The sequence below is a fragment of the Acanthisitta chloris genome, unplaced genomic scaffold (assembly GCF_000695815.1).
Source record: "Acanthisitta chloris isolate BGI_N310 unplaced genomic scaffold, ASM69581v1 scaffold35930, whole genome shotgun sequence".
Classification (NCBI taxonomy): domain Eukaryota; kingdom Metazoa; phylum Chordata; class Aves; order Passeriformes; family Acanthisittidae; genus Acanthisitta; species Acanthisitta chloris.
In genome coordinates this window covers 1-10,642 of record NW_008651703.1, presented here as the reverse complement: position 1 = coordinate 10,642, position 10,642 = coordinate 1, and the positions used below count along the sequence as shown (strand labels likewise).

At 44.0% G+C, this 10,642-nt stretch overlaps 1 protein-coding gene across 1 annotated transcript; it reads left to right on the top strand.

The window, feature by feature from the left end:
• Positions 1-1,569: 1,569 nt before the first annotated feature.
• On the top strand, positions 1,570-8,073 carry CAPZA1 (capping protein (actin filament) muscle Z-line, alpha 1; the record flags this gene model as incomplete). The annotated part of the gene is made up of 9 exons (XM_009074379.1): positions 1,570-1,633; positions 1,893-1,944; positions 2,752-2,815; positions 4,032-4,238; positions 4,627-4,706; positions 5,117-5,195; positions 5,674-5,745; positions 6,904-6,966; positions 7,529-8,073. Coding segments are annotated over 9 exons (822 nt in total), but the record flags the coding sequence as incomplete, so codon positions are not given.
• Positions 8,074-10,642: the final 2,569 nt, after the last annotated feature.

Below are 10,642 nucleotides of genomic sequence, written 5' to 3'. Positions count from 1 at the left end.
AATCATTCTGTGACAAACAATACAAACAGCAATTTCTAATTAAAACAGGGAGGACTGTTAAGAGAAGCAAGTTATTTCCAGCTCTGGCAATAACTCAGCTGAAGCAGTTGGATATATATACACACACAATCCTTTGTTTTGCTGCTCAAAATGAAAAGTAGAAAGTAATCAGAGTGGTAATGAGCACTGTTGTGCAGACACCTTCCATAAACATCTCTTTGGGCAGGAGAAGCTCATTGCTCAGCTCTGTTAGCTGGAGCTTATCAGAGGAAATGTGACATTTTTATTATTCTAAGGGAGAGGTTTAATTTTGTGACATTTCCTGTTTCATTTCTTCCAAGATGATTCTATTCCCTTTGGTCCTGTAAAAGCCATAAAAGATTTGATAATGAAAACCATAAACTCTTCCTAGTTTCAACAGAATCAATACCTGGACCACCTAAATTCTAACAGTGCAAGTCATGTATATTGAATTTCAGGACACAGTTCAGTTTTATTACTGCTTTAGAAGAGAGTGGGTTTTTCCTTTCCAGCTTTAAAGTTGGCATTGTCAGTTATTTATTGGATCACTCAGAGTTCCACATGAATTCCTACACTGCTCTGGCAGTTCATGGCTGGACTACAGTGCAGTAGGAGGTGAGAGGAGCAACGTGGTTAGGAGTGACATGGGCAGCATTAGAGGATAAAAAAAACCAACCCAAACTACCACCTGCTGCCATTTGGGTGGTTCCATTTGAAGGCTCTGTCTGACTTCTCTGGTTCATTTGTGCACTTTCCATCACTTCCCCCATTTCTGCCACTTCTCAGCTCTTTCCTTCATACCTCCACACCACCCTCAGCACTCTGAGCACATCAGTGGCTTAGCAGAGTCCATGGGGCATCATTAACTCTGGAAGCATTCCTGTCATTGATTTACTGCTCCATTCCCAGGGGGATCAGCCTCTCATCCTTCACGTGCTGTTTCCTGTGGAGCAGTGACTTCTCTTTCAGCTCGGTAGCAAACAAGTTGCCTCACAGGGAATCAGAGTGACCTGCAGTATGTCAGACACTCCTCAGCTGTGTGGGTGTGCTGTAGGTTACCACATAGTTACAGTGTCACTTTTACTGCAATGGTTTCTTAGTCAGGATCAGGGAAAAGCATTGGTTAGGAATGTCACCAAGAAAAAGTGCCTGGTCAGCATTTCTAGTCCTTAAATAGCTTAGGACTGTGCAGGTCAAACAGTTCACACTTTTACAGGTGCCCTTTGCACTTCCTGAGCACATTAGAATTATTGTCACACTAAAGAAAATCTGATCTTCATGGAATCCTAGGATGTTTTGGGTTGGGACCTCAGAGATTATCCAGTCCCATGAGCAGTGACACCTTCTACTAGTCCAGGTTGCTCCAATTTGGCCTTGAATAATCTTATGAGACTATTCCTATGTTGGCAATGTATGCCTAGATTTCTTCCTAAATCTATCACTTCCTATCCCTGGCAGAGTTGGTTTTCAATGTACTTTGCTTCAGTATATATGAACTGAGTAAATTATCTTTTGTCTGTAGTTTAATTACTTCTCTGTTCCTTGTAGGTGCGTATAGCTGCAAAATTCATCACTCATGCCCCCCCTGGGGAGTTCAATGAAGTATTCAATGGTAAGTAAATAAGGAAGAAATGATCTGTGGTGTTTTCTTACGTTTTATCTGTTACAAAAATCCAAGGCTGTGTCACATTTTTAAGGTTAAGAGGTGGTTAGGAAAAGCTTGTTCTCATTCTGGACTACATCTGCTTCATGAAATGATTTAATCAGCTTAGTGTCTGCTGTTGTACAGTTGAAAATGAAATGCATAAAGAGAAACATTTGCTCCAAAATAAAATCGAATCAATAACCCACCTGAACCCTCTCTCCTGCAGATGTTCGGTTACTGCTCAACAATGACAATCTCCTCAGGGAAGGAGCAGCACAGTAAGTACTGAGACTTCAAATTCCCATCAGAGATTCTGATGTTTTCACCCGTCATTCTGTGACACAGAGAGCCCTTTGCTGTGTGGAGAGAAATCTTCTGTGATTCCTCACCCCCCTTACAAAATGCATAATACAAGGCATGGAAGAGTCTTTTTAAAGCCCTGAATTGGGGTTGGTGCTGTGTAAAACTGACAGGAAGGCACTCTGCCAAAAAAGTTCAACTCTGCAGCAGCAGGAGGGGCTGATTGTGTTAAAGCATGATGTGCAGAGCAAGTGAAGCCTGAAATACTGAGTAATCCGTAGCCTGAGTTTAGCAGAAGAAGTGCCCTCAATAAAAAGCTTTCAAAATATCTTGTTTACTTCCACAGCCTCATCAGAAGGTGCTTAAAGATTACACACACCAGCTTTTTGATGCTGAGATCTCACTTCGAGCTAGGTGACATGTCAGCCAGCAGCTCTTTACATGAGAAAATTGCTGTAAATATTAGCCTGCTCATTTGTTTACCTTGCTGCTGTCTGAATTGTAGCTGGGCTGTTCCTGCTTTGCCTTGGCTTGTTCACATTCCTCCAGGCTGCCAGCTGTTCTACTTTTGAACTCTGTACTTTCCTGGTCACCACTAAACAAACACAGTTTATAGCTATCAACAATAAAAGGTGTGGAAACACCCTTTGAGGTCACTTGTGTGTGTTATTTGCCCAATGGAGTTGAAGTTTTCTCTGAGATAAATCACACCATGTGCTTATTCTTGAGGCCAGACAAATGTGCATGTGTACAGCTAAAGCTGATGTTCCTCTCATCCTTAACAGTGCATTTGCACAGTACAACATGGATCAGTTCACTCCAGTGAAGATAGAAGGGTATGATGACCAGGTAAGAGCAAACTTTGTACACTTGTGGTTTCTATTACTGCACCATGCAGAAAACAATCAAAGTGTGGTTTCATCAAGAGGTTGACTCACAAGTCAATATCAACGAGTTGACTCACTCCTTCTCCTCACAAGTTACCACCTCTCCCTCCCCCTCACATCATTACATTACCAACCTTTTGTTCTCACAGAAAAAGCAGAAGTGAAATGTTCTTTTTGAAGTGGTGTCTGATATTCCCTAGTAACATTGTTCCTTAAAGTTCCATGCCAGAGTCACTGGAATTCCATGTGGAGTATGAATGATTAAAGATTACTGTCTATTTAAAGCTCACTTATAAATCCGTATGTTGCCTCTTGCTTACACTTCCTACTGACAGCTCATAGTAGATTCTTAACAGTTTTTCATTTTTTTTGCACTTTTAATCCATTTCCAGCTGTCCTGAAAGATATATTATACCTTTGATGATAACAAATCATTGATTTGGTACAATGATTATCCCTAATTCTATCCAATCTATGCCAGCAAAACAATTTCCTTTTTTTTAGTCCTTTTTTGGGAACAAGCAGCAAGTCACAGAGAAGCTAAAAAGCTTTGACCATCTGTTCTGTTCTCTGAGCCAAGCACTGACCTAGCTTTCCTGGTGTCCCAGATATGTTCATGGGAGGCAGATATTTTTAAGAGTGCTGTCCATAGAAATAGCATTGACAGGAGAAAGTTACAGTACAAGCTACAAAAACACCCACTCCAGCAATGCTTGGGAAAGCAGAGAATTATGGTGGGTAAGAGAAAGGAGAGGAAATGCACAATGCTGGTTTTTTGGTGTGTTTTAGAAGTAGGAACCAGAAGGAAAACTATTGCAACATAAAACGTGACAATAAAGGGTAAAACGCAGAGGAAAATTCTTTGTTTTCTTTAGCAATAGGGAAGGAAACCAGCAAAAAGAACCTTAAAAGCAAACCCACCTGTTTGTATTGTAAGGATGCCTCACTTTAAGCTCAATATGTGCATGACTCAGCCTTTTCTGGGATGTAAGTCTTAGTGCAGTAGGAGAGCAGAGAGTTACCTTCAGCCCCGCTACAACTGTTGAAATTGTTACTGAAAATCCCTAGGAGATACTATGACTCAGTGAAAGAATCTTTTGAAACATTGATATCCAAACAGGGCAAAATGCCACATTTCTAGCAGCCTAAATGTATCTTCATCTCAACTTCTTTTACAGGTCTTAATCACAGAGCACGGTGATCTGGGCAATGGCAGATTTTTAGACCCAAGGAACAAACTTTCTTTCAAGTTTGATCATCTAAGGAAAGAAGCAAGTGACCCCCAGCCCGAGGACACAGAGTCTGGTTTGAAGCAATGGAGAGATGCCTGTGACAGTGCACTGAGAGCCTATGTGAAAGATCATTACCCCAATGGCTTCTGTACTGTTGAGTATCCACACTTGTTTCCCTGAAAGTTAGTCAGTCCTGGAGTGGACTTTGTGCTGGGCAGAGCTGTTGGAATTCTCCATCCTCACTAGCGTCATGGCTAAAATTGGAACAAAAAGTTCCAAAGAGGGTGCAGGTTTGGTGTGCACACAGTGATAAAGATGAACTAGGCATTGATTTTCATAGTCATGACTGCCAAGCACCTGAACACCTGCAGGTAATAAAATACCTACCAGTGGAGGTGTTGTAACTAGTGAGGTACCACACCAGCAGCCTCCACAGGGTTCCAACAGTTACAACAAAAGTTACAAGTGTTACAACAGGAACAGAAGTTAAGAATGATTTTCCTCAGCTCTTGAGCCTTTTTAACTCTGTTTCTAAATACAGGTTTATGGTAAATCTATAGATGGGCAGCAGACAATTATTGCCTGTATTGAGAGCCACCAGTTCCAGCCCAAAAACTTCTGGTAAGACTTTCAATGTAGTGTATTGTATTCCTTTGCTAGTCCTCAAACCAGCCCATCCTCTGTCTGACACAGGCTGAAGAGCAGCTAGTCTTGGGCTTCCCAAGAAGTTCTGCTTCTCCTTCTGCAGTCTGTTTTCCTTGCAGCCCCCTAAAACCTTCATGTGACCTCTCCAGAGGGAAAGGCATTGACAGAGCTGGATAGCTATCCCTTTCCATGTTCCAGTGCACAAGCACTGGAGCTGTTCTGTACTGAAGGTTCATTGCATTCAGCTGTGCTTCACAAATTTAACTCCATGCCATGTAGAGCACTGTAATCTTGGTCATTGGACAACATCAGAGACAACTTGTTAGTTTGGTTCTATTTGTTGTCAGAGCTTTTGGGAAATGGGTTTCCTGTTTGGTTGTTTTTAGGAACGGGCGTTGGAGATCAGAGTGGAAGTTCACCATCACACCACCAACAGCTCAAGTGGCTGCAGTGCTCAAAATCCAGGTGAGTTACTTTTCCTGGCAGTAACAGGAGGAGCTGCATTGTGCTTCTCTCACACAGATGTGTTCAGCCCAGAATGAGATGCTGAAATGCAGCAGAGATGTCCTCCTCAAGTCAGGATGCTACTAAACTAATCCAGAAGTGAATTCCCAGATCTAATATCTATAGTCTGCCCTGTGGTTTATTATGTAGCCTTACCCTCTAGGCCTCCAAGCCTTCTTCACTTTATAGGGCTAAAACCTCTACCTTGAATCTGTTATAATTGCTCTTATCTCAACTCTAGGCGTTTACTGCATTAACATAATCTTGAACAGTCTTGACAAAGAATGAAACCTTTTAGAAAATCCATCCTGCTTTTAGTCTCCACGTAAGCAGAGAAGTCTGGCACAGCACTGCTGTTGTGCCATGCTGGTAGCTTTGGGGGCTCTAGGGATTCTGGAGTGAGTGGTCATGATAACCTGCACTCTGTCTCCTCGGCCAGGTTCATTACTATGAGGATGGTAACGTCCAGCTGGTTAGTCACAAGGACATCCAGGACTCTGTACAGGTGTCAGTAAGTATGATAAGCCACTGTTTTATTCCTTGTACAGCTCACTGAGTATACACTGCTATGGGCTGCAGTCTCTGGTTTTGAAGTAATTTTGGGGTGTATAGTCAGTGTAGTGTTTACAGTCCCGTGGGAATCCCAGTTTGACCTTATTAGAAAGTCTCTGTTGGAAAGATTCTTTTAGGATTTTGGGTTAAAGAGGACAGAATATGCTTTTCTGTCTGCATGCAGGTGTTGTGCCAATTGACAGGGGCAACAGAAATGGCACAGGTACCAACAAAAAGAATAAGCTTATTTTACTATTGGTGTTTAAACAGGAAAAAGAAACACAATTACTTACATGGTTAGCCTGCAAAGCCCTAATTCACTCAGCACAGACTGCAAATGAAATGAGCAAGGTGATGCACCTAATCATCACTACACACAGGAAGGAAGAGTGATGGAGAAAGATACATCCCCAGTTGCCCCAATACTCCATCACCATCCAGACCCACAGTCCCTGGGGAGCCCCTGGGTGCAGGGAGGGTTTGGAGAGCCTTTCCCAGCACTTGGGAAGTCCTACACAGTGTGTCCACTCAGAGCTGAGGCACCCAAAGTCACTGCCAGAGGCTCCAGCTTTTATGGGCCAAATCAATAGGCTAAAAATAACCTGTATTTGTCTTGGTTTGATGTGGAAAATCCCTGGTGGTTCTCCCCTCTGACTACCCAAGGCTGGAGCTTGGCCAGAGCCCAGGACATGGTTGGTGGAGTTTCCTGAAGTATTCTGCAGATAACTGCATGGCTTTGGTGCCTCCTTGGTGCAAGACCATGTGAAACTTATGAGTCCAAATCCCTCAAAATAGCACAAGCAGCTTGTAAGAGAAATATACTACTGGAAATTAAACCCTGTAGTACAGTAGAGGGAGCAACAGCTGCAAAATTCCTCATTTACCCGTGAAGATCCACTTCCCTTTTGCTCACTAGGGTGCAGCCCTGTTCCAGTTTGCAGAACTTGCTCTACCCAGTGCACAGCAAGTAAAAGGAGCACAGCTACAAACACGAGGCACGAGCTGCTGGTGTTACCCACTTCAGCTGTAGTCAGACTAGCACTTGAGAAGAAATTTATGATGGAGCTTTTGTAGGTTCCTCTTAAACGTATAAAAATGTATTTTTTCCCCTTTGCAGAGTGATGTCCAGACTGCTAAGGAGTTTATTAAGATCATAGAAAATGCAGAAAATGAGTACCAGGTAAGATAAATGATGGTTAAATCAATCATAGTCTTATCAGTCTGAATTTACAGTTAAGGGAAACATGGAAAACTGACCTCTGATCCTGTTTCTGTCTGAATCTGGTGTTGAGTAAAAATTGCATGGAAAAGGGCAGTAGTATTTGTTTCAAGAGTATAGTTGTAAAGCTATTTAATTCATAATCAAGTTTGCTTTATAGTTGTTTTAAAGGGTCACAAATGCTGCCTGGGACAAGAATGGGAGGGGAGGGGGTGACTCAAAGTATTTTCCTCTGTGACTGTCAATGCAGAAGAGGAAATTTGTGCAACAGCTTTTTATATTGTCCCAGCCTGAGTGCAAAGAGACTGGAGAGAGATAAGTGAGTGAAACACCTAAGGAGTTGCTGCTGCAGCCACAGGGGAGGAGACTAGAGAGAATAGAAACCTTCCTTGCACACACAGTGGTGACTGCATTGTTAGCTTAGTTAATAGTGTGCCCTCACCTTGTCCAAAGGGGTTTATGGTTTGAACATTGAGCTGAGCTTTTTTAGGAGTGCCCTAACTAAACCTGCTTGGCCTTGCAGACAGCAATCAGTGAAAACTACCAGACCATGTCAGACACCACTTTCAAAGCCTTACGCCGGCAGCTGCCTGTCACCCGCACCAAGATTGACTGGAACAAAATCCTCAGCTACAAGATTGGCAAAGAGATGCAAAACGCTTAATGCAGACCCGAGGAGATGTAGGAAATGTTCGTGTGCAAAAAAAAACAAATGTGGTCCTATGCCAAGTAGTTGGTTTCTAAACCAGAGCAGCATTTTTCTAGGGCTTTCAAAGTTAACAGGTTTTCTAGCCTCAGAGGGAACTGTGGAACAAATAGCATTGTCTTTGTGTTTTGTGTTTCCTGCCACATCGACTTCCTCTCGTGACTGCGTTTAATAGGTCATATTTTAATTCAGCCACATCCATGGCTCAGGAGTAGAGCTGTTTCCAATCACTGGTTGGAAAACTTCCTAGCTGGAAAAACCCTCTTGGAACCCCAGTGGAGGGTGCAGAGCATTCCCTTCCCCTGTGCACAGCACTCCAGGTACTCCAGTAAGTTTGTCTAACCTGCCAACAGCTCCTGGCACTGCCCTGCAAGACACAGCAACTGCAAGACAGTGAGTCCTCCTCTATCCTTCCTCCCACCCTCCACAGAGCAGAAAGCCTGCAGGCTTAGCTTTTACTGTATGAAATGAGTTTACAGGATCCTTTACAGAACTCCTCCTCACCCAGCTCTTCCAGGGATGTAATTTTTTTTTATTAACCTGAAGGTTTGAGCCATGTTCCCTAACAGTGAACATCTCTGCTCTCCCCTCCCTCGTGTACGTACGGTTACCAGACAGCTGCATTTTTTTAGAGCCACAGGTTCCTGTGTGGAGTCCCTGCTGATCCATGAGGGCTGGATGGTGGTTAAAAATGCAGATGTCTACAGAATAATAGGTATGTTGTGCTTTAATGCTTTGTGGCAGGTTCATAGATTTGTATCACAGGTGTACGGATGGATAGTGTACGAAATAAATAAACTTGCACCAAAGTGAGAGAAAAAAAACCAACCCTTTCCATTTTGTCTCAGTTGTGGCCAGTTTCTTGTCATACCCAGAGGGGATTTTGGAATGGATCTTTTCTCTGTGTTTGCTCTATTTACTTTTTTTCCCCCCTGTAACATCAAAACTAGCAGTCCTAGCAGTTTGTCTGAAGGGGAGGTTGAAGAGATCTATCTCAGAGCTCAGAACGTGGGTTCACTGTGAATCAACCCCCTTTGGTGAGCTCCCTTTGCTTTGTTTGCACTTGGTTATCACTGGGCTGCCTTGCAGGTTCTGTTTTTTAAACTGGCTTGTGTCTTCCTGTTTTTAAATACACAAAAAAAAAGGGGTTGGGAAGAGAGGGATGGAGCTGCCTGTGCATTCCACTTCAGGTTTTGCACAGCAATACCACAAAATAAGTGTGTCTATCCTTTGTGAGTTTTGTCTAAATAAAAGATATTTGTATTTGCTGTTGAGACTGACCATTCATCCCTCAGGCGTCCTCTGTATCAGCTAGTCTAGTGCAAATACATCAGTCTTTGTTTAAAGCCATTTGTGTCTGTTCTTTCATGGTCTCACTTCTGTTATCACCTGGTAAAGGCAGATGAGAAGTGACTGCCTGAAGGCCTGGAAGTAGTGGAGTTCCTATCCCTGGAAGTGTTCAAAAACATGTGGATGTAGCACTTGAGGACATGGTTTAGTGGTGAACACCGTGGGTTGATGAATGATCTTAAAGGACTTTTCCAACCTTAGCAATTCCACAATTAGAGCAGGGGTGGCATCACTCCAGACCCATGGGTGATTCTCCCACCCTTGTGTGCAGATTTGGGAACTGGAGGGCTAAGAACTACCAAATTAAACCAGTGATAGAGCTCTAACAAAGGACCTCACCCCAGAAAAAACAGTGGACAAGGTTATCCCACTCCTCTGTGCCTTGTGGTAACACCTCCTTCAGCTCTGCTCAGCTCGTGAGGCATTTACTCCTGGGTGCATCCTCCACGGGACACAGCAGGGCTGTGGGGCAGGGTTTGCACAGTGCTGTGCAAAGGGATAATTTGCTGAGTGTGCCAGGGCAGATGAGAGGGTGTGTGGGGCAGTGCCTCAGGTGCTGGGAGCTGTGGCTCTGGTCCCATCCAGGCAATCACTGCAGCAATTCCAAGAATGTGAAGCCCAAGCAGAGCCCAAGATAAGGCAGTACACACAGCACAGCTTTTATCTGCCTCAAGGCTACTCTACTCCTGTTCCTTAGCTACCCTGAAAGTAGTTCACCGCTTGTTCCAGCCTTTGAAACATTTCTATCTCTTTGACCTTCTCAAAATCTTTAGTTAATCGTCGTTTAGTCTGACTGTTCCCTGCCTGCCTCCTGGCTCTTCTCCCCCACAGCAGGCTCAGCTATCCCAGTCTCAACACCTATTTCTTCCTTGGAAAAGCAGCACTCATAGTATCTGACTGCCAGCCCAGTGTGCCACATGCCCAGAGATATTTTAATCCTTAAAGCCATCAGCATTTGACTGCTGGAGTGTACAAAAGTCAAAGTCTGAGCCCGGATGAATCACAGAGGCTCTGTGGTTAGACTGAGCTGGGGAAGACAAAGCCAGCTGAGCTCAGCACCTCAGCATAGGTCCTGCCAGCCCCAACAGCAGCCACAGGAAAAAAACTTTTCCTGTTTACAAGACCAAAGCTTAAAGCTCCAGGATTCTGTCTGCAGTACCTGACAGACAGACTTAAAAGCAACCTTTTGCCTAAAGGCAACATGCTCATTTTTCAAGCCTCAGAGATCTCCCATAACCAGTGAGGGGTCCCACACCATCCCCCTCTCAGTCACCTCCAGGCAGTGGCAGGGCATTAGGAGAGCTTGAGACAGAGGAAAAGCCACCAAGTTAAGGAGTTGGGAACAGCAGACTTGCCTTCCTTACAGTGAGGCAAAAGCAGCACCATGAGCAGCCCCAGTGGTCTGAGGTGTTCTACAGCAGCAGGTCAGGGAACCACCATCCTCACCAGGCAGGATGGAGATGAGAGCACAGGAAATCAGAGACAGAGAAACCACATCCTACTCCTGCTGCTGCTGCCCTCTTTATGGACCAGCCAGAGCCCTGGGAGCCCCCACCCCTCCTCACTGTGTACAGGGATGTC